At 72.1% G+C, this 25557-nt stretch overlaps 1 protein-coding gene across 1 annotated transcript; it reads right to left on the reverse strand.

The window, feature by feature from the left end:
• Positions 1-4697: 4697 nt before the first annotated feature.
• On the reverse strand, positions 4698-25286 carry HAUS5 (HAUS augmin like complex subunit 5). Its single transcript, XM_075908323.1, has 19 exons — positions 25130-25286; positions 16302-16364; positions 15565-15597; positions 15222-15246; positions 14801-14933; positions 14314-14473; positions 14051-14129; positions 13592-13671; positions 13445-13505; positions 12996-13123; positions 12767-12845; positions 12038-12183; positions 9150-9312; positions 7689-7769; positions 7266-7411; positions 5865-5979; positions 5564-5699; positions 5306-5438; positions 4698-5098 (listed from the first exon to the last, which is right to left on the reverse strand). Exons 1-19 carry the CDS (start codon positions 25225-25227, stop codon positions 4963-4965), a joined length of 1995 nt encoding a protein of 664 aa, XP_075764438.1. The 5' UTR covers positions 25228-25286; the 3' UTR covers positions 4698-4962.
• Between the last annotated feature and the right edge of the window lie 271 nt (positions 25287-25557).

Here is a 25557-nt window from a genome sequence, read left to right on the forward strand (position 1 = left end):
GGGCAGCAGCACTAGGGGCTCAGTGTGGAGATCTGGGGAGCTGGGGGGAGGGAGGAGGGGGTACGGGGGGGATATCACATTTAGCCCTTGCACAACGCTGGTGCATGCACGTGCACACCTCTCCGTATTCACTATTGATCTGCACAATGGTAGCATCTAGAAAGGCCAAGGCAAAATCAGGGCCCCCTTGTGCCCGGTGCTGCCCAGACCCAGCCAGAGACAGGCCCTGCCCAGTCAGGATCAGGGCCCCCTTGTGCCCGGTGCTACCCAGACCCAGCCAGAGACAGGCCCTGCCCAGCCGGGATCAGGGCCCCCTTGTGCCTGGTGCTGCCCATACCCAGCCAGAGACAGGCCCTGCCCAGCCGGGATCAGGGCCCCCTTGTGCCGGGTGCTACCCAGACCCAGCCAGAGACAGGCCCTGCCCAGCCAGGATCAGGGCCCCCTTGTGCCCGGTGCTACCCAGACCCAGCCGGAGACAGGCCCTGCCCAGCCGGGATCAGGGCCCCCTTGTGCCGGGTGCTGCCCAGACCCAGCCAGAGACAGGCCCTGCCCAGCCGGGATCAGGACCCCCTTGTGCCCGGTGCTGCCCATACCCAGCCGGAGACAGGCCCTGCCCAGCCGGGATCAGGGCCCCCTTGTGCCCGGTGCTACCCAGACCCAGCCGGAGACAGGCCCTGCCCAGCCGGGATCAGGGCCCCCTTGTGCCGGGTGCTACCCAGACCCAGCCGGAGACAGGCCCTGCCCAGCTGGGATCAGGGCCCCCTTGTGCCCGGTGCTACCCAGACCCAGCCGGAGACAGGCCCTGCCCAGCCGGGATCAGGGCCCCCTTGTGCCGGGTGCTGCCCAGACCCAGCCAGAGACAGGCCCTGCCCAGCCGGGATCAGGGCCCCCTTGTGCCGGGTGCTACCCAGACCCAGCCGGAGACAGGCCCTGCCCAGCCGGGATCAGGGCCCCCTTGTGCCCGGTGCTACCCAGACCCAGCCGGAGACAGGCCCTGCCCAGCCGGGATCAGGGCCCCCTTGTGCCTGGTGCTGCCCAGACCCAGCCAGAGACAGGCCCTGCCCAGCCGGGATCAGGGCCCCCTTGTGCCCGGTGCTACCCAGACCCAGCCAGAGACAGGCCCTGCCCAGCCGGGATCAGGGCCCCCTTGTGCCGGGTGCTGCCCAGACCCAACCAGAGACAGGCCCTGCCCAGCCGGGATCAGGGCCCCCTTGTGCCGGGTGCTGCCCAGACCCAGCCAGAGACAGGCCCTGCCCAGCCGGGATCAGGGCCCCCTTGTGCCGGGTGCTACCCAGACCCAGCCAGAGACAGGCCCTGCCCCCAAAGAATTTAGTCTCCATACTCGAAAGTGGGAAGAGAAACTGAGGCCCAATGTCACAGCATTGAGAATAGAACTCAGGAGTCCTGGCTCCTCCTGCTCTAACCACTAGACCGCACTCTGCTCCTAGAATTGGAGATGGAACCCAAAAGTTCTGGCTTTCACCCCCCCCCCCCCCCCCCGCATACAACCAGGAGTCCTGGCATCTAGAGGGGAGAGGAGACTAATGGTTAGCGGGAGGCTGGGCGTCAGGACTCCTGGGTTCCGTGCCCGGCTCTGGGGTTACAGTGGGGTCTGGTACGTTAGCACAGGTGGGGCTGGGAGTAGGACTCCTGGGTTCTTCCCATCCCCCCCTTAACCATCTCACACAGCAGGAGGGGGCTGGGCAGGAAGTGGTGAAGGGGTGAACTACCAAGAAATGCAAATCCTCGAAGGAGCCTATGCCAGGAACCCAGAGGTGCAAAACCCACGGCCCCCCTCCCCATCTTTGTGCCCCTCTGTCCCAGGGGGAGGGAATAGCCACTGAGGGTGCCTAGAGAGCCTGGGGGCCAGGGAACAGCCACAGTGCTGGGACCCCATCCGGCTGCGTGCGAGGTGCTGCAGTAACCCCCGGGGGTGTGTACAGATTTGCGAGTTCTGCAGGCGTTGTGGGGCGTGTGTCAAATTGAGGGTGTGGGGGTTATGACTGTGTGGGGCCAGTGTCTGGATTTGTGTGTTTATGTTGATGGGGGGGGGGGGGGGGGCGAGATTGGTGGTGCTGTTTGCATTTGTTAGCCATTATGTGTGTGTGTGACTGGATTTGTGCATGCGTAGGACTGTGTGTGAATGTTGGCTTGTGCCTGGATTTGTACGTTTGTGTGTGCATGCTCTGCCGCCCTCTGCTGGCTGCAGCCACAACCACGCCTCCATGTGTCAGAGCCCACACACAGCTGGGAGAATCCCCCTTCCTTTGGGGGCTGGCTGACCCTGCCCCACCCTCCCCTGCGGAGTGTGGCAGGGCTGCAGTGTGCCCCCATGGGGCAGGCGTGGCGCCAGGCTCCGATGCACCTGGAGGGCAGCGTAGGCAGGGCGGGCCAGGCCCTGTGGTTTCCGTTCGGCGTTGCCTGGTGTTAGGCCGTTGCACAATCCCCAGCCCTGCTGCACAGCATGCGGGGGGAGAGGGGTGGAGCAGCTGACCCAGCACGGGGGGGGGGGGGAGGTGGCTGGGGGAGAGGGGAGGGAGACCCCAAAACCAGCAGCAAAGGGATGGACAGATGAGGCAGTCTAAGATCTAAAGGGGAGCAGGGTCTAGTGGTTAGAGAGGGGGAGGCTGGGGCTCAGGCCTCCTGGGTTCTCTCCCCGGTGGGGTCTGCTGGCTACGGGGGAGGAGCCAGAGCTCCTGGGTTCTCTTCCCAGCTCTGACTCTCTTGTGCAATCCCTGAGCCGTTACCCAACCCACCAGCGGGTAAGGGGCTGGGGCTGGGTTGCAACAGGCCCAAGAGTCCTGCACCAGCCCTTTGTTACTCAACCAGGGGCAGGGCAGGGGATGGCTGGGGAGTCCCCCGGGGGGGTCACACTGCCCTTGCTGCACAGGCCGCACTAGCCCAGTCCCAGCCTGGGGCAGATCCTGGGGGCCCAACCCCCACTATCATCACAGTTCTGGGCCCCTGGCCAGGTCCCACTCCATTTCAGAGTTGTCCAGTGGCAGGGAGTTCCACTGGCCAGGTCCTCGGGGAGGGGGGGAGCAGTGGGAGTCAACGCTGCACAGTTGTGTCTGAGTGCGACTGTGAGTATTCTACAGGTGTTGCGGGAGCGCTTGTCTCTCTCTGGGGGGTGGGGTAGGCCCTGGGTGTGTCATGCGTGTGCTTGGGATTGTGGGCGTCCACACAGACTGGCCGGGGTGTGTGTGCGCGGCTGGCTGGGGGTGTGCCTGTATGTGTGTGTGTGTTGTTTTCCCCTGCAAAGCCCAGCCCTGCCCTCACAGCATCTCATGGACACAGAGCAGGGCTCAGCCCCACCAGCAGGGGCGGCAGTAGCAGGCCCTCCCTCTGGCCGCCTTAGGGGGCTTCCCATTAGGCCCCTACCCACCACTGGTGCCCCACACTGGGGAGCGGGAGGCAGCCATGGGGCTGGGACAGTGTGAAGCACGCCAGCACAATCAGGCAAGGCCCTTAGCCCAGCCAGCGAAGAAAGCGCAACCCCAGGGCAGGGAGTGGGGGGCACTGGGAGCCAGGACTCCTGGGTTCCTTTTCCATCTCGTTCCAAGATCCCAGGCCAGCCCTCTTAGTGGGGGGGATAGGAGAGGGGCGCAGCCTGACCCCAAGGGTGTGATTTGACCCCCTCCCCCACTCTGGCAGAGTCAGCTGGTGGGTTCACTGGGGTCTCAGGCAGACACCCCCTGGTGGTTGCAAGGGGACTCCTGAGCCTGGCGGGGCAAGAGGTGAGATGGGGCCACAACGGCAGGAGGGGGGCAGATCCAGCCCCCTGCTGCAATCCTCAGGGCTGGCGGGGGGCAGCAAAAGGGGAGTGGGGTGGGAACTTGCTGGAGCCGAGGCTCTGGGGCAGGAAGAAGTGGGGGGACATGGGGCAGGGGTTGCCAGGCTCGGGGAGCTGGGGGAGAGTGACACTGTGGGGCTCAGGGTGGGGCTGACAAACAGGGCTGGGGCCTGTTAGCCCTCCACTGTCACCCAGCCAGCACAGCAGGGCCCAGGGGGCAGGCCCTAACCTGCTAGGTAAGGGGGGTTATTTTGGGGGAGCCTGGGCGCTGCAGCATCACCCAGCTCTGGGGATGGGCCCCTCGGGCCCACCCCCCTACAACTCCCTTCACCTCCCCCTGTAATCCCAGGCACTGCAGGCCGACCGCCACCACCAGGCCCTGCCGGAGACCAGGGCCCACCCCTCCTGCTGGAGCAACTCCTGGACCCACATGCTGCCCCCTCCTTCAGGGGCCCAGCCCCATGGCCAGCTCTGTGATCCCTTCCCCCACGGACAGACAACCCCCCCCCCCTTGGTCCTGGGCCACTCCAGCACGCTGGGCAGCACAGGGCCCAAACAGGCAGCAGGACAGGGGGGTGGGAACTAGGATTCCTGGGCTTATTGCCAGCTCTGCAAAGGGAGGGGCCAGGACTCCTGGGTTTGGGCCATTCACCTCGCCTGTGCCTCAGTTTCTCTGTGGAAGAGGGACCATGACACTTCCTCCCCCCCCCCCCCCCCCCCACCCTCAGAATGGCTTGAGAGCTGGCTCTGCCCTGAGCCCTGCTAGACCAGGAAAAAGACACCCCCTTGAGCAGGGCAGGAGGAAGCCTGGGATGAGCAGCCCCGGGGGAAAGGGGAAGGAGCCCCGCCCTGCCCCTGCCCGGGGAAAGGCCCCGTAGCCCAGTCCCTGCTCAAGGTCTGACTGTGAATTTGGTCCGATTTATTCAGAACAACGGGAGCCACAAAGCCCAGGGGGCGGGAGCCACAAAGCCCCCCTCAAACCCTCCCATGACCAGCACCTGGTCCCCCCTTCCTACGCCCAAGCCTGCACAGAAGGGCAGCTCCACAGGGCTACACCCCCATTAACCACACGCCCCAGCCATAGCCCCTCCCTCACTGGGCGGCGCCGCCTACAACTCCGCCCCCTAGGAGGGGCCTGGGGAGCCCTGCCCCCAGGCCCGGCCGGACTGTCAGGCCCAACTGTGGTGCTGCTGCTGCTGCTGCTGCAGGGTCCGGAGGGCCAGGGTCCAGCGCTCCAGCCACTGCTGCAGGGTGAGGCCCCGACGGCGCTCCTCAGGCAGGGCGAACTGCCCCGGCTGCTCCCACCTGTGGGGGGGCAAGAGGGGGATGAGATGGCTCCTTCCAGCCCTGCCCCTGCAGAGCCACCCCCCACCCCTCAGCCCCTGCCCCCCAGCCTTCCCCTAGCCAGACACCAGGGCACCCCAGCCCTTAACTCTCCCAATCAGCCCCCACCTGGGCAAGCCCCCTTCCTCCTCCCAGCCCCCCCCGGGAGCCAGGTGGGCGGGGTCTCACCAGGCGTCGATGGCGGCCTGCACCGTGGGCCAGCGCTCGATGCGGCGCTCGCACTGCTCCGTCACCAACCGGATCCGCGGCCCCAGGGCTCCAGCCTGCTCCCGGTTGTGGGCCCGCACGGCCTGCACCAGGGCTGGGGGAGAGAGGCCGGTGACGCCCGGGAGCCGCGCACTGGCTGGGAGGGTGCCAGGAGTGTGCTGCCCCCCGGCCAGGCATGATGGGGCCTCACGCAGCCCCGGGGGAAGGGAGGGGACTCACCTTGCGCGTCCGTCCCGGGGGAGCCCTGGCACTGCTGCAGGCTGGCCAGCGCCCGGCTCTTGTAGCCCAGCTGGGCCCGTAGCGCCAGCAGCTCCTTCTTCAGCTCAGCCACATGGGGCAGGAGGTGCTCCGGGGCCTGGGCAGACAGACGGGGTGAAGGGAGTCAGAGCCGCTCCCCCCGAGACGCTTTAGCACAAACTAGGGGGTGCTCCTGCCCCACCCCTCCTCCGGGACCCCATCCCCTCCCCCACAAGACGATCCCATAGCCCAGAGGAGTTCAGCCCCCCAAAGCGTGTGCCACCTTGTAGAGGGGAAAGCCAGCAGCCAGGCACACGGTGAGGAAGGCCCGGTGTTGGGCGGGCGCCGTCCGGTCCAGCCTGTGGATGGAGAGCTTGTGGGCTGGCACCAGCTGGGACCTGGGAGGGGGGCGGAAGATGCCAAACATCAGCCCCTGAACCCCCCACTCCCAGCCACCCCAGCCCACATGCCCCCCCCCCCCCCCCCCCCCAGGAAGGGCTGACGAGGCAAACCCAGGCATTTCTGCCAGCCCCAGAGCTCCCAGACAGGGTCAGGGCTACGAGGCCCGAGGCCCCTACAGCCCTGCCAGCCCAGAGAGCGGCTGTGTTCCTCCCCCAGCTGGGGGACCGACGCTCTCGGATCATTGTTACCCCGGAGGGAGGGGGTAACAAGGGGGGCTCACATTCCCTCTCTTCACTTTGCTTTGAGTGCTACTGTCCTGCAGTAACCCCCTCTGTGTGACTCAGTTTCCCTAGGCTCTGCCCCACTCTCTTCGTGCAGGTGGGGATTTGGGTACACACGGCTGATACTTTCTATAAGGGGGTGCGCGCAGGTGGCATGTTTGGGCACAGGCTGGAGGCGGGGCTGGCTGGGGGTAGGGGGCAGTAGGCAGACACCCCCTAGTGGTTGCAAGGGGACTCCTGAGCCTGGCGGGGCAAGAGGTGAGATGGGGCCACAACGGCAGGAGGGGGGCAGATCCAGCCCCCTGCTGCAATCCTCAGGGCTGGCGGGGGGCAGCAAAAGGGGAGTGGGGTGGGAACTTGCTGGAGCCGAGGCTCTGGGGCACTTCTGGGGCAGGAAGAAGTGGGGGGACATGGGGCAGGGGTTGCCAGGCTCGGGGAGCTGGGGGAGAGTGACACTGTGGGGCTCAGGGTGGGGCTGTCAAAAAGGGCTGGGGCCCTGACCTGCTAGGTATGGGGGGTTATTTTGGGGGCACCTGGGCGCTGCAGCATCACCCAGCTCTGGATCCCCGGGGGCAGGGCCCTCCCCACAAGCTGGGCTGTGCTGGCTGCTCCCGTGCTGACCAGTCTGCCCCACACTGTGTCCCTGGGAACCTCCTGCTCTGCCAGCTGGGATCCAGTGGCTGGGACGGGGGTGCAGGGCCCGGCGACTCCCCGCCCCATTCCCAGGGTAGTCACTCTCCTGTCCCCAGCACCCCGCTCTGGCCGCAGCCATCTCCCACCCAGGTCACCAGGCCCCTCCACAGGCCTGACCCTCCACCTGCTGCTCCCCACGGGGCTGAGCCGGTTCAACAGGGCACAGGCGGCAGGGGAGGGGAGAACCCAGGAACCCTGCATGCCCCAAGTCCAGCAGGCGGGGGGCTGCCCGCCATGGAGATGGGGCCCCGAGGCCTTGCCAGCTGCAGGGAGAGCGCCCAGGGGGCAGGCAGAGCTGGGGGACTCACCCTGGCAGGCTGCGGCGCAGCAGGCAGGGGAGGGCGATGGCCCCCAGCTGCCGGACCTCACGCTCCACGCCCCCGTGCAGCCGCTGCGTCTCCAGCGCCACCGCCTGCTCTGGGCCCAGCAGCTTCCTCTGCACGAAGGCCTGGACCTGAGAGAGGGGCAGGGTGGGCAGGAGAGCACGGCAGTGCCCTCTAGTCCTGATCTGCAACCCCCACTAGCCCTCCCCCCAGCCCTGCTGGTGCCCCTCAATCTCACCCCACAGCCCCTGCTAGCCTAGCCCGGCTGGTGCGCCTCAGTCCTGACCTGCAGCCCCCACCAGCCTCTGCCAGTGCCTCTCACTCCTGCCCTGCAACTCCTATCAGCCACCCCTGCCCTACCCCCTGCCTCTGCCGGTGCCCCCACTCCTGCCCCATGCCATGCCTCACCTCGGCCTGGTCCTTGCGGAGCTGGGACTTGATGTAGGAAGTACCTTTGATTAGTGCCCGGATGTGCTGCTGCTTTTCATGCTGTGGGGCAGGGAGAGGAGGGGAAGATCATAGAATCATAGAGCTGGAAGAGACCTCAGGGGGTCATCAAGTCCAGCCCCCTGCCCAAAGCAGGACCAATCCCAACTAAATCAACCCAGCCAGGGCTTTGTCAAGCCGAGACTTAAACACCTCTAGGGATGGAGACTCCACTACTTCCCTAGGGAACCCAGCCCAGTGCTTCACCACCCTCCTAGGCTGCGTCTAGACTGGCATGATTTTGCGGAAATACTTTTAACAGAAAAGTTTTTCTGTTAAAAGTATTTCCTCCAAAGAGTGTCTAGATTGGCACAGATGCTTTTGCGCAAAAAGTGCTTTTGCGGAAAAACATCCGCGCCCAGTATAGACGCGCTTTTGCGCAAGAAAGCTCTGATAGCCATTTTAGCCATCGGGCTTTCTTGCGCAAAAACTTAAGGTGCCTGTCTACTCTGGCCTCTTGCACAAGTATTCTTGCGCAAGAGGGCTTATCCCTGAGCGGGAGCATCAAGGTATTTGCGCAAGAAGCCCTGAATTCTTACATTAGAACGTCCATGCTCTTGCGCAAATGCAAGTGGCCAGTGTAGACAGCTGGCAAGCTTTGGCGCAAAATCTTGCCAGTCTAGATGCACCCCTAGGGAAATAGTTTTTCCTAATATCCGACCTGGACCTCTCCCACCACAACTTGAGCCCATTGCTCCTTGTTCTGCCATCTGTCACTACTGAGAACAGCCTCTCTCCATCCTCTCTGGAACCTCCCTTCAGGAAGTTGAAGGCTGCTATCAAATCCCCCCTCACTCTTCTCTTCTGCAGACTAAACAGACCCAAGTCCCTCAGCCTCTCCTCATAGGTCATATGCTCCACCCCCCTAATCATTTTGGTTGCCCTCCGCTGGATCCTCTCCAATGTGTCCACATCCTTTTTGTAGTGGGGGGGCCCAGAACTGGACACAATACTCCAGATGTGGCCTCACCAGAGCTGAATAAAGGGGAAATCCTAGGGCTGCTCCCCCTTTACATGCCAGCCAGGCACCCCCACATTTACCCAATCAACGGTCCCCCGAATCCTTTCCTTCCACTTGAGGAATACATTTGCCCGTGTGCCGAGGCGTGTGTTGTCGTGCACCACCAGGAGAAACACACCCAGCTGGGGGTGCTCTGCTAGCCAGCTGGGCAGTGTGTGACACTCTCCTGAGCCCCAGCAGGCCCCCCCAGCAGGCTCCTCCCCCTGCCCTGTCCATTCCCCCTGCCCCCCACCAGCTGCACACCCCTCTTTTCCCCCATCCTGTACCCCTCCACCTGCTCTCCCCCCCAGGCTAGCCAGTCATCCCATGGTCACAGAGGAGCCTTCCATCCCAGCCAGGCCCCCAACCTCCACCACACTCACCACCAGGTGGCGGAAGTCCAGGATGCGCTGGCGCTTGCTCTGCAGGGCCTGGAGCTCGGTGTGGCGGGCGCTCGCCTCCTGCTCCAGCTCCCAGCAGCTCTGGCGCAGCCCGGCCTGCAGCCCCGCCAGCCTCACGGCCCGTAGCTCCAGCTCCAGCGCCGCCCTGGGGCCGAATGGGACGGGACAGCTCAGGCCACAGGCTGGCTCCGGCCCACCAAGCCCTTTGATCCGACCTGTGGCCACCTGCCACTCTCCCACTCCCAGACCAATCGAGACCGAAGCTGGGGGAGCAAGGGAAGTCCTGGCCAGGGCTTCCAGCCAAGGCCCCACCCCTTCCGGGGCAGCCCTGAAATTCATGAAGTTGCTCCCCTTCAAAAATTATTGCCCACCCCTGCTACAAGAGCTGGGGTGCCATAGAGAGCAGAAGATAGAGGTTCCCCAGCAGGGAACGGCTGGGTGGCTGCTGACTGTGCATGGTGTGGGTGTGTTATCCCGAGGCGGGTGGGCGGGTGGCGACCGTGTGGGGCGTGGGCGCGTTATGCCCTGTGGTGGGCGGGCGGGCGCTGACTGTGCGGGGCGTGGGCGTGTTATCCCGAGGCGGGTGGGCGGGTGGCGACCGTGTGGGGCGTGGGCGCGTTATCCCCTGAGGTGGGCGGCGACCGTGCGGGGCGTGGGCGCGTTATCCCCCGAGGCGGGCGGGCGGGCGCTGACCGTGCGGGGCGTGGGCGCGTTATCCCCCGAGGCGGGCGGGCGGGCGCTGACCGTGCGGGGCGTGGGCGCGTTATCCCCCGAGGCGGGCGGGCGGGCGGCGACCGTGCGGGGCGTGGGCGCGTTATCCCCTGAGGTGGGCGGGTGGCGACCGTGCGGGGCGTGGGCGCGTTATCCCCCGAGGCGGGCGGGCGGGCGGGCGGCGACCGTGCGGGGCGTGGGCGCGGGCGCGTTATCCCCCGAGGCGGGCGGGCGGCCGGCGACCGTGCGGGGCGTGGGCGCGTTATCCCCCGAGGCGGGCGGGCGGCGACCGTGCGGGGCGTGGGCGCGTTATCCCCCGAGGCGGGCGGGCGGGTGGCGACCGTGCGGGGCGTGGGTGCGTTATCCCCTGAGGTGGGCGGGCAGGTGCTGACCGTGCGGGGCGTGGGTGCGTTATCCCCTGAGGTGGGCGGGCAGGTGCTGACCGTGCGGGGCGTGGGCGCGTTATCCCCCGAGGCGGGCGCTGACCGTGCGGGGCGTGGGCGCGTTATCCCGAGGTGGGCGGGCGGGCGGCGACCGTGCGGGGCGTGGGCGCGTTATCCCCCGAGGCGGGCGGGCGGGTGGCGACCGTGCGGGGCGTGGGCGCGTTATCCCCCGAGGCGGGCGGGCGGGCGGCGACCGTGCGGGGCGTGGGCGCGTTATCCCCTGAGGTGGGCGGGCAGGTGCTGACCGTGCGGGGCGTGGGCGCGTTATCCCCTGAGGCGGGCGGGCGGCGACCGTGCGGGGCGTGGGCGCGTTATCCCGAGGTGGGCGGGCGGGCGCTGACCGTGCAGGGCGTGGGCGTGTTATCCCCTGAGGTGGGCGGGCGGGCGCTGACCGTGCGGGGCGTGGGCGCGTTATCCCCTGAGGTGAGCGGGTGGGCGCTGACCGTGCGGGGCGTGGGCGCGTTATCCCCTGAGGTGAGCGGGCGGGCGCTGACCGTGCGGGGCGCGGGCGCGTTATCCCCCGAGGCGGGCGGGCAGGCGCTGACCGTGCGTGGCGTGGGCGCGTTATCCCCCGAGGCGGGCGGGCGCTGACCGTGCGGGGCGTGGGCGCGTTATCCCCCGAGGCGGGCGGCGACCGTGCGGGGCGTGGGCGCGTTATCCCCCGAGGCGGGCGGCGACCGTGCGGGGCGTGGGCGCGTTATCCCCCGAGGCGGGCGCTGACCGTGCGGGGCGTGGGCGCGTTATCCCCCGAGGCGGGCGGCGACCGTGCAGGGCGTGGGCGCGTTATCCCCTGAGGCGGGTGGTGACCGTGCGGGGCGTGGGCGCGTTATCCCCCAAGGCGGGCGGGCGGCGACCGTGCGGGGCGCGGGCGCGTTATCCCCCGAGGCGGGCGGGCGCTGACCGTGCGGGGCGCGGGCGCGTTATCCCCCGAGGCGGGCGGGCGCTGACCGTGCGGGGCGCGGGCGCGTTATCCCCCGAGGTGGGCGGTGACCGTGCGGGGCGTGGGCGCGTTATCCCCCAAGGCGGGCGGGCGGCGACCGTGCGGGGCGCGGGCGCGTTATCCCCCGAGGCGGGCGGGCGCTGACCGTGCGGGGCGCGGGCGCGTTATCCCCCGAGGCGGGCGGTGACCGTGCGGGGCGTGGGCGCGTTATCCCCCGAGGCGGGCGGGCGGCGACCGTGCGGGGCGCGGGCGCGTTATCCCCCGAGGCGGGCGGGCAGGCGCTGACCGTGCGTGGCGTGGGCGCGTTATCCCCCGAGGCGGGCGGGCGGTGGCCGTGCGGGGCGCGGGCGCGTTATCCCCCGAGGCGGGCGGGCGCTGACCGTGCGGGGCGTGGGCGCGTTATCCCCCGAGGCGGGCGGCGACCGTGCAGGGCGTGGGCGCGTTATCCCCTGAGGCGGGTGGTGACCGTGCGGGGCGTGGGCGCGTTATCCCCCGAGGCGGGCGGCGACCGTGCGGGGCGCGGGCGCGTTATCCCCCGAGGTGGGCGGTGACCGTGCGGGGCGTGGGCGCGTTATCCCCCGAGGCGGGCGGGCGCTGACCGTGCGGGGCGTGGGCGCGTTATCCCCCGAGGCGGGCGGGCGGGCGCTGACCGTGCGGGGCGTGGGCGCGTTATCCCCCGAGGCGGGCGGGCGGGCGCTGACCGTGCGGGGCGTGGGCGCGTTATCCCCCGAGGCGGGTGGTGACCGTGTGGGGCGTGGGCGCGTTATCCCCCTCACCTGGCAAGGATGGCACGCTCGGAGCCGTCCGCGAGCTGTCGGTGCATCTTCTGCACGAGGGAGGCCAGCTGGGCTGCGCCGCGCTGCTCCTGGGCCCGTAGGGGGAGCTGCTGCACCCACAGCGCCTCACACTTGCTCCAGCCTTCCTGCAGCCGGGGGAGGGCAGGTTAGGAGGGGGCAGGGGACATGCCCCCTCTCCCCATCACATCTCAGCCATGTAGCCCACTACGGCCCCAGGAACCCCCGTCCGGGGATGCAGCCCCTCCCGCAAACTCTGCAGCCAGCGATAACATGGCAGGGGAAGGAGGAGGGCACCAGCCCCGCCTCTCACCACCCCTTGCTCCGCCCCCTGCCCTTGCTCCGCCCCTCTCCACCAGTCTCTTTCCATTGTGGTGGGGAGTGGCACAGCATGGCCTGGAGCCACCCAGCCTGCAGCTTCCCCACCAGCCTCTGCTGGGTGGGGGGGTGCCACGGACTCCTGCCGCCGGCCCTCCTAGCAGCTGCGCCTCCTGCCTTGGGAAGGGGTGTGTGAGCCCTATGTGCACCCCCCACACACTGCCTGTGCCCTCAGCACCCAGACACGACCCTCCCCCTGCTAGAGCCAAGGGCCTCCCATCACCCAGCTCCCCCACCATATATCCCAGCTCCCAGGGCTCCCCAGCACCCAGACCAGCACAGGGACAACCCCTGGGAGTGGGGGTGTCCTGGCCTGCCCCTGCCCTCACTCACCTGGATGAGGCCCTGGACAGAGGGCAGGGCTGCTGGAGGCCCTGCCAGGTCTTCCAGGTGCGACTTCTCATAGCGGAACCTGCCGGGAGGAGACACAGGCCCCTGCAGCATCCCTGGGCGACGGGTTCCCCGCACGCTGCCACTGCTGGGGCCAGAGCCCCACGGCCCTCCTCCCCCAGGACAGGCAGGGGACGCGCACCCGGCCTGCCTGCCCCGCAGCGGTACCCACCTGAGGGCCTCCACGTCACGAGGGATGTCGATGCGGCTGGTGAGCTCCTGCAGCTGCAGCGTGTTCTCCAGGGCCAGGTGCTCCAGGGCCGCCAGCACGTGGCTGGGCGGGTGGGAACCCACGATGTCCTGCACGGGCAGGGAGGTGGCATGAACCACAGCAGGGAGTGGGGGGAGGGGCTCTCTGCAGCAGGCAGGGCTGGTCCAAGGCCCCAGGCGGTGCTGTGTTGCAGGGGGCAGGGTGGGGGCTCTCCCCAGCAGGCAGGGCTGGCCTGGCGCCCCAGGTAGTGCCAGGAAGTGCCCAGCTGCCCCTCCCACAGATGGCTGCCCTCAGCGCTGGGCAAGCTGTCCCCATGCAGTGTTATGTGCAGCTGTTCCCAGCTGCCCCAGCCCAGAGGTGGCTGCATCTCTGCACCAGGCGAGCTGTCCCCAGGCTCACTCCCACGTTACCTCCACCTTGCTCAGCCAGTGCTGGTAGGATGAATCCAGCGAATCCTCGCTCATCCCGCTGCTGAGAGAGAGTGAGAGATGGGAGGAGGGGGTCAGAAAAGGAGCAGGTGTGAAGGGGCCTGGGCCGGGGCAGTTGCGGGGTCTTACGGGAGGGTCCCAGCCGTGCTGTGCTCAAAGAGCGACTTCAGGAAGTGGAAGCGTAGCTGGCAGGCCGTCCGCACGTCCCGCTGCAGAGAGACGGACAGACACGAGGACAGGTTACTGGGCAGGGTGGGGAGCAGACGACAGCCTCCAAGCTGCAGATCACCAGGAATCGCTGCGATTCTGCCCTGCAGCGACCGACTGACTCCTCCCCCGGGGACCACTGGACTGCCCAGCAGCCTCTCTGTGTCCCAGCTCCAGGGTCAGCCTGACTCCCTCCTTGTCCCCGAACACCCTCCCCGCCCCTCCAGATCCTTCAGCGGGCTCCCTGGAGTTCAGATCATCTTGTCTTGTCCTGTCTCAGGATCACCAGATTCCCCCCACAGGATCACAGTGCTGGAACCCCATAAATCCACCCCTCAACACAGGACATTCCCAAATCCCCTCCTCCCCTCCGCAACTCACCAGCACTTCCGGCTCCATGCCACCGGGAAATCCAAGGTCGGACACTTTCCCTCCCACCGGCAGCTCCACCTTGGCCTTTCTGCAGAGACCAGAGGGGCCGTGAAGATGGGACATGGGGGGAGCACAGTTCAGAGCTCCCAGACTGTAACCTCAGCCGGACCCTGCCAGGGAGCAAAGCATCCTGGGACAGACCACCCTCGGGAGCAAAGGATTCTGGGGGATGCTGCCAGCACAGCAGGGACCCCGCCCCTCCATACACACACCTGCTGATGTCCTGCAGCTGCTCCAGCCGTCCCCCCAGCTGTGCCACGCTGCCCTGCAGACGCTGGCGCTCCTTGGCCGCACGGGCTGCATAGGCCCTGAGCAGCAGGGAGCGGCGCTGTGCGTCCCGGATCCGCTCCTGGGTCCCCTCCAGGGAGGCCTCTGGGGTGGGAGGAGAAAGAGCATCAGGGAACCTCCAGACGCTAATCGCTAGGCCCCTCTCCCCTCCCAGGAGGAGGTGATGGGTGTGACACCCACGGGTGTGGGGAGTGAGCCGGGGGAAAGCCGGCATTGCCAGGGCCCTGGGAAGAGACCACATGGGGAGACGCTGCCCCCCAGGATGGCAGGGCAACAACCCTTCTCCCAGGAAGAAGTGGGGGAACATGCATCTGCGCTGAAGGGGGACAGATGGGAACCCTGGGATGGATTTTGTGCCCCAGGGCTGGGGGCACAGACTGTGCTGCCCCCGCCTTCGGACTCCCTCCTCACCATCAGCCATGACCTCGCGCTGGGCTGTCTCGATCTGCAGGTCCAGCTGCTGCAGCTCCCCACGCAGGCGGGCCACGCCCTGGGCCAGCTGCTGGCGCCGCTCCTGGTCTGGTTCCGACCCGCTGGGCTTTCTCTGGAGCCAGGATTGAGGGGGGAAGAGAGATGCTGACTGGGGGCAGGGCCTTGCCTAGATGAGCTTGTCTCCCCGCCCCCAATCAACCCACTGCTGTTGACTTGGGCATCCTCACCCCATGGAACTCTGATCCCCCCAAACCTGCCCCCCACCCTGTACTACCCCCCCCAACCTGGCCCGCATCCCCCCTCCCAGCACCTGCTGATCCCCTTTCCCCTCAATCACAATCCCACTGCCCACTCCCATTCCACTCCACCAGCAGCCTCTGCCCCCACAAGGCCCCCTCACCTCTGCCTCCTCCAGATGCTGGTACCTGAAGCAAGGCCTGAGTTAAGGAGGCTGAATGTGATAAGTGACAGAGGCCTGATGGACGGACAGATGTCAGGGAGGGGTGAGAGCCACCAGGCTGGGGGGGTGCAAGGCCAGGAGATAGAAGCCAGCCAAGGGTTGGCAAAGGAATTAAACCTGCTCCCAACTGCTGTAGGGGGCAGGGGGACATCAGGCAGACCAGGCCCAGGGGTCTGATCTAGGGGGCAGAGAAAGGTGGGACACTATTGGACAGGCCCTGTGGTGAGAAGCCTGCAGATAGCTAACATAGTTCCCAAGGTGGAGGGAGATGAGGGAAGGATACCACAGTAAGTTCCCCCGGATCTTCTTTACGTTCCTGCAAGGAAAGAGAGTGAATCTACTGTTGAAACCAACGGCTCTAGGAGGGGACTGGGGTCCAGTGGTTAGAGCAGGAGTTGGCAAAAGGGCCTCCACGAGCCGGATCTGGCAAGCGGGTGGATCTGGCCTGCAGAGGCCTGGCTGCTCCCCCGCCCCCAGGCCAATAGATCACTGCACACCCCTCCCCTCCTCCCCCCACATGACCCTCCCCAGAGGTCAATTAGAGCCTGGGGGGTGGGGGGGACACACAAAGTTTCCTCTGCCCTGCCAGGAGCACAGGGCGCTGCTCGCAGGGTGGGGACAGAGCAGCGGAAACTTCCCACGCTCCCCCACCCCTGATTGGCCTGGGGATAGGGCAGCGTGGGAAGTCTCCTCCCAGCCAGGGGCACACCTAGGGGGCAACAAGGCGCAGGTGGGCAAAAGTCCGGGGGGGGGGGGACCCAGAAGTATCCCCGCCCCGCCCCTCCTGCTTGAGGCCCTGTGCCTTCTGGATTTTTGAAGTGGCCCCAGCAGAACAGTATTGCCCACCCCTGGGTTAGAGCAAGAGGGCTCCATGCCCCATTTGCTGCCGCCCCAACCAGCCAGTCTCCGCCCTGCGGCTCGATGGGAGCCAGCGCCCCACACCGAGGGGTCAGGCCCCGCCCCCTCCCCTCCGGAGACAGCCCGCCCCCCAGCAGCCAGGCCCCGCCCCGCTGCTCTCACCGCTGGTGGCGCACGTGCCGGGTGACGTATGTCCAGATCTCCGCGCACTGGCCCGAGCACAACCTGGGGACACAGCGGGCGCGTCACCCCGGCGGGACACTGCGCGGGCGGGGGACGCAGGGCCCAGCCCTGGCCTGGACCCCCCCGGCCTGGCTCGCGGGGGAACCCCGCACGGCCCAGGCCCTTCCGGGTGGGGAGGTCGCAGGGAGCAGCCAGGAGGCCGGGGGAGTTCCCAGAGGCGCTGGGGGGTGCGATACGGGGGGGGGGGTGCGATGCGGGGGGGAGGGTCCCAGAGGCGCCGCGGGGGTGATGCGGGGGGGGAGGGTCCCAGAGGTGCCGGGGGGGCTGATGCGGGGGGGGAGGGTCCCAGAGGCACCGGCGGGGGTGAAGTGGGGGGGTGCGATTCGGGGGGGAAGGGTCCCAGAGGCGCCGGGGGGGTGATGCGGGGGGGGAGGGTCTCAGAGGTGCTGGGGGGTGCGATGCGGGGGGGGTGCGATGCGGGGGGGGAGGGTCCCAGAGGCGCTGGGGGGGGTGATGCGGGGGGGAGGGTCCCAGAGGCGCCGGGGGGGTGATGCGGGGGGGGGGGAGGGTCCCAGAGGCGCCGGGGGGGGTGATGCGGGGGGGGGAGGGTCCCAGAGGCGCCGGGGGGGTGATGCGGGGGGGGGAGGAGGGTCCCAGAGGCGCCGGGGGGGTGATGCGGGGGGGGAGGGTCCCAGAGGCGCGGGGGGGTGATGCGGGGGGGGAGGGTCCCAGAGGCGCCGGGGGGTGATGCGGGGGGGGGAGGGTCCCAGAGGCACCGGGGGGGTGATGCGGGGGGGGAGTGTCCCAGAGGCGCCGGGGGGTGATGCGGGGGGGGGAGGGTCCCAGAGGCGCCGGGGGGGGGGGGTGATGCGGGGGGGGAGGGTCCCAGAGGCGCCGGGGGGGGGGTGATGCGGGGGGGGGAGGGTCCCAGAGGCGCCGGGGGGGGGGGTGATGCGGGGGGGGAGGGTCCCAGAGGCGCCGGGGGGGGGCAGATGCGGGGGGGGGAGGGTCCCAGAGGCGCCGGGGGGGTGATGCGGGGGGGGGTCCCAGAGGCGCGGGGGGGGTGATGCGGGGGGGGAGGGTCCCAGAGGCGCCGGGAGGGTGATGCGGGGGGGGGTCCCAGAGGCGCCGGGAGGGGTGATGCGGGGGGGGGTCCCAGAGGCGCCGGGGGGGGTGATGCGGGGGGGGTCCCAGAGGCGCCGGGGGGGAGATGCGGGGGGGGTCCCAGAGGCGCCGGGGGGGTGATGCGGGGGGGGTCCCAGAGGCGCCGGGGGGGGTGATGCGGGGGGGGGTCCCAGAGGCGCTGGGGGGGGTGATGCGGGGGGGGGGTCCCAGAGGCGCCGGGGGGGGTGATGCGGGGGGTGAGGGTCCCGGGGGTGATGCGGGGGGGGTCCCAGAGGCGCTGGGGGGGGTCCCAGAGGCGCTGGGGGGTGCGATGCGGGGGGGGGGTCCCAGAGGCGCCGGGGGGGGTGATGCGGGGGGTGAGGGTCCCGGGGGTGATGCGGGGGGGGGTCCCAGAGGCGCTGGGGGGTGCGATGCGGGGGGGGGTCCCAGAGGCGCTGGGGGGTGCGATGCGGGGGGGGGTCCCAGAGGCGCCGGGGGGGGCGATGCGGGGGGGGGGGTCCCAGAGGCGCCGGGGGGGTGATGCGGGGGGGGGTCCCAGAGGCGCCGGGGGGGTGATGCGGGGGGGGGGTCCCAGAGGCGCCGGGGGGGTGATGCGGGGGGGGGAGGGTCCCAGAGGCGCCGGGGGGGTGATGCGGGGGGGGGGGAGGAGGGTCCCAGAGGCGCTGGGGGGGTGATGCGGGGGGGGGAGGGTCCCAGAGACACCGGGGGGGTGATGCGGGGGGGGAGGGTCCCAGAGGCACCGGGGGGGTGATGCGGGGGGGGAGGGTCCCAGAGGCGCCGGGGGGGTGATGCGGGGGGGAGGGTCCCAGAGGCGCCGGGGGGGGGGGTGATGCGGGGGGGGGAGGGTCCCAGAGGCGCCGGGGGGGGGTGATGCGGGGGGGGGAGGGTCCCAGAGGCGCCGGGGGGGGGCTGATGCGGGGGGGGGGGAGGGTCCCAGAGGCGCCGGGGGGGGGTGATGCGGGGGGGGGGTCCCAGAGGCGCTGGGGGGGGTGATGCGGGGGCGGAGGGTCCCAGAGGCGCGGGGGGGGGTGATGCAGGGGGGGAGGGTCCCAGAGGCGCTGGGGGGGTGATGCGGGGGGGGGTCCCAGAGGCGCCGGGGGGGGGTGATGCGGGGGGTGAGGGTCCCGGGGGTGATGCGGGGGGGGGTCCCAGAGGCGCCGGGGGGGGTGATGCGGGGGGGGTCCCAGAGGCGCTGGGGGCGGTGATGCGGGGGGGGGGTCCCAGAGGCGCCGGGGGGGGTGATGCGGGGGGTGAGGGTCCCGGGGGTGATGCGGGGGGGGGTCCCAGAGGCGCTGGGGGGGGTGATGCGGGGGGGGGGTCCCAGAGGCGCTGGGGGGTGCGATGCGGGGGGGGGTCCCAGAGGCGCTGGGGGGTGCGATGCGGGGGGGGGGTTCCCAGAGGCGCCGGGGGGGGTGATGCGGGGGGTGAGGGTCCCGGGGGTGATGCGGGGGGGTCCCAGAGGCGCTGGGGGGGGGTGATGCGGGGGGGGGTCCCAGAGGCGCTGGGGGTGCGATGCGGGGGGGGGTCCAGAGGCGCTGGGGGGTGCGATGCGGGGGGGGGGTCCCAGAGGCGCCGGGGGGGTGATGCGGGGGGTGAGGGTCCCGGGGGTGATGCGGGGGGGGGGGGTCCCAGAGGCGCCGGGGGGGGTGATGCGGGGGGTGAGGGGTCCCGAGGGTGAGTGATGCCGGGGGGGGTCCCGGGGGGGGTGAGGGTCCGGGCTCGGGGGGGGGGTGATGCGGGGGGCGGAGGGTCCCAGAGGCGCGGGGGGGGTGATGCGGGGGGGGGGGTCCCAGAGGCGCCGGGGGGGGTGATGCGGGGGGGGAGGGTCCCAGAGGCGCTGGGGGGGTGATGCGGGGGGGGGGGTCCCAGAGGCGCCGGGGGGTGATGCGGGGGTGAGGGTCCCGGGGGTGATGCGGGGGGGGGTCCAGAGGCGCCGGGGGGGGTGATGCGGGGGGGTCCCAGAGGCGCTGGGGGGTGATGCGGGGGGGGGGTCCCAGAGGCGCCGGGGGGGTGATGCGGGGGGTGAGGGTCCCGGGGCGCTGGGGGGGGGTGATGCGGGGGGGGGTCCCCAGAGGCGCTGGGGGGGGTGATGCGGGGGTGGGGGTCCCCAGAGGCGCCGGGGGGGTGATGCGGGGGGTGAGGGTCCCGGGGGTGATGCGGGGGGGGTCCAGAGGCGCTGGGGGGGTCCCAGAGGCGCTGGGGGGTGCGATGCGGGGGGGGGTCCCAGAGGGCGCTGCGCTGGGGGGGTGATGCGGGGGGGTCCGGGCTGGGGGATGGGGGGGGTCCCAGAGGCGCCGGGAGGCGGGTGATGCGGGGGGGGGGTCCCAGAGGCGCCTGGGGGGGTGATGCGGGGGGGTCCCAGAGGCGCGGGGGGGTGATGCGGGGGGGGGGTCCCAGAGGCGCTGGGGGGGTGATGCGGGCGGGGGGGGTCCCAGAGGCGCCGGGGGGGGCGATGCGGGGGGGGGTCCCAGAGGCGCCGGGGGGGCGATGCGGGGGGGGGTGGTCCCAGAGGCGCTGGGGGGTGATGCGGGGGGGGGGGTCCCAGAGGCGCCGGGGGGGGTGATGCCGGGGGGGGGAGGGGTCCCAGAGGCGCCGGGGGGTGATGCGGGGGGGGGAGGGTCCCAGAGGCGCCGGGGCCGGGTGATGCGGGGGGGGGAGAGAGGGTCCCAGAGGCGCTGGGGGGGTGATGCGGGGGGGGGAGGAGGGTCCCAGAGGCACCGGGGGGGTGATGCGGGGGGGGGAGTGTCCCAGAGGCGCCGGGGGGTGATGCGGGGGGGGAGGGTCCCAGAGGCGCCGGGGGGGTGATGCGGGGGGGAGGGTCCCAGAGGCGCCGGGGGGGGGTGATGCGGGGGGGGGAGGGTCCCAGAGGCGCCGGGGGGGGGCTGATGCGGGGGGGGGGGGAGGGTCCCAGAGCGCCGGGGGGGGTGATGCGGGGGGGGGGGTCCCCGAGAGGCCGCTGGGGGGGGTGATGCGGGGGCGGAGGGTCCCAGAGGCGCGGGGGGGGGGGTGATGCAGGGGGGGAGGGTCCCAGAGGCGCCGGGGGGGGTGATGCGGGGGGTGAGGGTCCCGGGGGTGATGCGGGGGGGGGTCCCAGAGGCGCTGGGGGGCTGATGCGGGGGGGGGGGGGTCCCAGAGGCGCCGGGGGGGGTGATGCGGGGGGTGAGGGTCCCGGGGGTGATGCGGGGGGGGGTCCCAGGAGGCGCCGGGGGGGGTGATGCGGGGGGGGTCCCAGAGGCGCTGGGGGGGGGTGATGCGGGGGGGGGGGTCCCAGAGGCGCCGGGGGGGGGTGATGCGGGGGGTGAGGGTCCCCGGGGGTGATGCGGGGGGGGGGTCCCAGAGGCGCTGGGGGGGCTGATGCGGGGGGGGGGGTCCCAGAGGCGCTGGGGGGTGCGATGCGGGGGGGGGTCCAGAGGCGCTGGGGGTGCGATGCGGGGGGGGGGGTCCCAGAGGCGCCGGGGGGGGTGATGCGGGGGGTGAGGGTCCCGGGGGTGATGCGTGGGGGGGGGTCCAGAGGCGCCGGGGGGGGTGATGCGTGGGGTGAGGGTCCCGGGGGTGATGCGGGGGGGGTCCCAGAGGCGCCGGGGGGGGTGATGCGGGGGGGGGTCCCAGAGGCGCTGGGGGGGGGTGATGCGGGGGCGGAGGGTCCCAGAGGCGCGGGGGGGGGGTGATGCGGGGGGGAGGGTCCCAGAGGCGCCGGGGGGGTGATGCGGGGGGGGGTCCCAGAGGCGCTGGGGGGGTGATGCGGGGGGGGGGTCCCAGAGGCGCCGGGGGGGGTGATGCGGGGGGTGAGGGTCCCGGCGTGATGCGGGGGGGGGTCCCAGAGGCGCCGGGGGGGGTGATGCGGGGGGGGTCCCAGAGGCGCCGGGGGGGTGATGCGGGGGGGGTCCCAGAGGCGCTGGGGGGGGTCCCAGAGGCGCTGGGGGGGGTGATGCGGGGGGGGGGTCCCAGAGGCCGGGGGGGTGATGCGGGGGTGAGGGTCCCGGGGGTGATGCGGGGGGGGTCCCAGAGGCGCTGGGGGGGGTGATGCGGGGGGGGGGTCCCAGAGGCGCTGGGGGGTGCGATGCGGGGGGGGGTCCCAGAGGCGCTGGGGGGTGCGATGCGGGGGGGGGGGTCCCAGAGGCGCCGGGGGGGGGTGATGCGGGGGGTGAGGGTCCCGGGGGTGATGCGGGGGGGGGTCCCAGAGGCGCCGGGGGGGTGATGCGGGGGGGGTCCCAGAGGCGCCGGGGGGTGCGATGCGGGGGGGGTCCCAGAGGCGCCGGGGGGGTGATGCGGGGGGGGGGGGGGTCCCAGAGGCGCCGGGGGGTGATGCGGGGGGTGAGGGTCCCCGGGGGTGATGCGGGGGGTGGTCCCAGAGGCGCCGGGGGGGGGTTGATGGCGGGGGGGGGTCCCAGAGGGCCTGGGGGGGGTGATGCGGGGGGGTCCCAGAGGCGCTGGGGGGGGTGATGCGGGGGGGGGTCCCAGAGGCGCTGGGGGGTGATGCGGGGGGGTCCCAGAGGCGCTGGGGGGGGGTGATGCGGGGGGGGGGTCCAGAGGCGCCGGGGGGTGATGCGGGGGGGTGAGGGTCCCGGGGGTGATGCGGGGGGTGAGGGTCCGGGGGTGATGCGGGGGGGGGTCCCAGAGGCGCTGGGGGGTGCGATGCGGGGGGGGTCCCAGAGGCGCTGGGGGGTGCGATGCGGGGGGGGGTCCAGAGGCGCTGGGGGGGGTGATGCGGGGGGGGGGTCCCAGAGGCGCCGGGGGGGGTGATGCGGGGGGTGAGGGTCCCGGGGGGGTGATGCGGGGGGGGGGTCCCAGAGGCGCCGGGGGGGTGATGCGGGGGGGGTCCCAGAGGCGCCGGGGGGGTGATGTGGGGGGGGTCCCAGAGGCGCCGGGGGGGGTGATGCGGGGGGGGGGTCCCAGAGGCGCCGGGGGGGGTGATGCGGGGGGGTCCCAGAGGCGCCGGGGGGGGTGATGCGGGGGGGGTCCCACAGGCGCCAGGGGGGGTGATGCGGGGGGGGGGTCCCAGAGGCGCCGGGGGGGGTGATGCGGGGGGGGGGTCCCAGAGGCGCCGGGGGGGTGATGCGGGGGGTGAGGGTCCCGGGGGTGATGCGGGGGGGGGTCCCAGAGGCGCTGGGGGGGGTGATGCGGGGGGGGGGTCCCAGAGGCGCTGGGGGGTGCGATGCGGGGGGGGGGTCCCAGAGGCGCTGGGGGGTGCGATGCGGGGGGGGGTCCCAGAGGCGCCGGGGGGGGTGATGCGGGGGGTGAGGGTCCCGGGGGTGATGCGGGGGGGGGGTCCCAGAGGCGCCGGGGGGGGTGATGCGGGGGGGGTCCCAGAGGCGCCGGGGGGGGTGATGCGGGGGGGGGGGTCCCAGAGGCGCCGGGGGGGGTGATGCGGGGGGGGTCCCAGAGGCGCCGGGGGGGGGTGATGCGGGGGGGGTCCCAGAGGCGCCAGGGGGGGTGATGCGGGGGGGGGTCCCAGAGGCGCCGGGGGGGGGTGATGCGGGGGGGGTCCCAGAGGCGCCGGGGGGGTGATGCGGGGGGGTCCCAGAGGCGCCGGGGGGGGGTGATGCGGGGGGGGTCCCAGAGGCGCGGGGGGGGTGATGCGGGGGGGGAGGGTCCCAGAGGCGCCGGGGGGGGGTGATGCGGGGGGGGTCCCAGAGGCGCCGGGGGGGGTGATGCGGGGGGGGTCCCAGAGGCGCCGGGGGGTGATGCGGGGGGGGTCCCAGAGGCGCCGGGGGGGGTGATGCGGGGGGGGTCCCAGAGGCGCGGGGGGGGTGATGCGGGGGGGGAGGGTCCCAGAGGCGCCGGGAGGGTGATGCGGGGGGGGGTCCCAGAGGCGCCGGGAGGGGTGATGCGGGGGGGGGTCCCAGAGGCGCCGGGGGGGGTGATGCGGGGGGGGTCCCAGAGGCGCCGGGGGGGGTGATGCGGGGGGGGTCCCAGAGGCGCCGGGGGGGTGATGCGGGGGGGGTCCCAGAGGCGCCGGGGGGGGTGATGCGGGGGGGGGTCCCAGAGGCGCTGGGGGGGGTGATGCGGGGGGGGGTCCCAGAGGCGCTGGGGGGGGGTGATGCGGGGGGGGGTCCCAGAGGCGCCGGGGGGGGTGATGCGGGGGGTGAGGGTCCCGGGGGTGATGCGGGGGGGGTCCCAGAGGCGCTGGGGGGGGTCCCAGAGGCGCTGGGGGGTGCGATGCGGGGGGGGGGGTCCCAGAGGCGCCGGGGGGGGTGATGCGGGGGGGGGTCCCAGAGGCGCCGGGGGGGTGATGCGGGGGGGGGGAGGGTCCCAGAGGCGCCGGGGGGGTGATGCGGGGGGGGGGGGGAGGAGGGTCCCAGAGGCGCTGGGGGGGTGATGCGGGGGGGGGGGAGGGTCCCAGAGACACCGGGGGGGTGATGCGGGGGGGGAGGGTCCCAGAGGCACCGGGGGGGTGATGCGGGGGGGGAGGGTCCCAGAGGCGCCGGGGGGGGGTGATGCGGGGGGGAGGGTCCCAGAGGCGCCGGGGGGGGGGTGATGCGGGGGGGGGAGGGTCCCAGAGGCGCCGGGGGGGGGTGATGCGGGGGGGGGGTCCCAGAGGCGCTGGGGGGGGGTGATGCGGGGGCGGAGGGTCCCAGAGGCGCGGGGGGGGGTGATGCAGGGGGGGAGGGTCCCAGAGGCGCTGGGGGGGTGATGCGGGGGGGGGGTCCCAGAGGCGCCGGGGGGGTGATGCGGGGGGGGGGGGTCCCAGAGGCGCCGGGGGGGGGTGATGCGGGGGGGGTCCCAGAGGCGCTGGGGGGGTGATGCGGGGGGGGTCCCAGAGGCGCTGGGGGGGGTGATGCGGGGGGGGGTCCCAGAGGCGCCGGGGGGGGTGATGCGGGGGGGGGGGTCCCAGAGGCGCTGGGGGGGGTGATGCGGGGGGGGTCCCAGAGGCGCCGGGGGGGGTGATGCGGGGGGGGGTCCCAGAGGCGCCGGGGGGGGTGATGCGGGGGGGGGGTCCCAGAGGCGCCGGGGGGGGTGATGCGGGGGGGGGGGTCCCAGAGGCGCCGGGGGGGGTGATGCGGGGGGGGGTCCCAGAGGCGCCGGGGGGGTGATGCGGGGGGGGGGTCCCAGAGGCGCCGGGGGGGTGATGCGGGGGGGGGGGTCCCAGAGGCGCCGGGGGGTGCGATGCGGGGGGGGGTCCCAGAGGCGCCGGGGGGTGCGATGCGGGGGGGGGTCCCAGAGGCGCCGGGGGGGTGATGCGGGGGGTGAGGGTCCCGGGGGTGATGCGGGGGGGGGGTCCCAGAGGCGCCGGGGGGGTGATGCGGGGGGTGAGGGTCCCGGGGGTGATGCGGGGGGGGGGTCCCAGAGGCGCCGGGGGGTGCGATGCGGGGGGGGGTCCCAGAGGCGCCGGGGGGGTGATGCGGGGGGTGAGGGTCCCGGGGGTGATGCGGGGGGGGGGTCCCAGAGGCGCCGGGGGGGTGATGCGGGGGGTGAGGGTCCCGGGGGTGATGCGGGGGGGGGGTCCCAGAGGCGCCGGGGGGTGCGATGCGGGGGGGGGTCCCAGAGGCGCCGGGGGGGTGATGCGGGGGGTGAGGGTCCCGGGGGTGATGCGGGGGGGGGGTCCCAGAGGCGCCGGGGGGGGTGATGCGGGGGGTGAGGGTCTCGGGGGTGATGCGGGGGGGGGGGGGTCCCAGAGGCGCTGGGGGGGGCGATGCGGGGGGGGGGGTGGGTCCCGGGGGTGATGCGGGGGGGGGGCTCACCGGCGGAAGGCCGCGTCGGGCGGTGCCTTGGCGGGGGGCAGCCCCATCTCCCGGGCCGCCCAAAGCTTCAGCTCCAGCGCGGGCCCGGCCCGCTCCATTTCGGACCGAGACCCGCCGCAGAGCCTCACGGGAGGCGCGAGGGGCGCTGGGAACTGTAGTTCGGGGGGGAGGAGGGTGCTAGGAGCTAGGGGATGCTGGGAGCTGTAGTTCGGAGGGTGCTAGGAACAGTAGTGGGGGGCGGGGGCGGAGGAGGATGCCGGGAGCTGTAGTTCGGGGTGTGTGCTGGGAGCTGTAATTTGCAGTTTTTTCCATTCACGGGCAGGTGACAACCAGAGCCCCTGGGCCCAGCTCCGTGCTGGGAGCCCCCAGCTCCCTGCAGACCCTGCACAATCAGCCCCAGGTCCCCGACTGATGGTTTTGTAAAAGCC

This window comes from Pelodiscus sinensis, chromosome 24, assembly GCF_049634645.1.
Source record: "Pelodiscus sinensis isolate JC-2024 chromosome 24, ASM4963464v1, whole genome shotgun sequence".
NCBI classification, from domain to species: Eukaryota; Metazoa; Chordata; order Testudines; family Trionychidae; genus Pelodiscus; species Pelodiscus sinensis.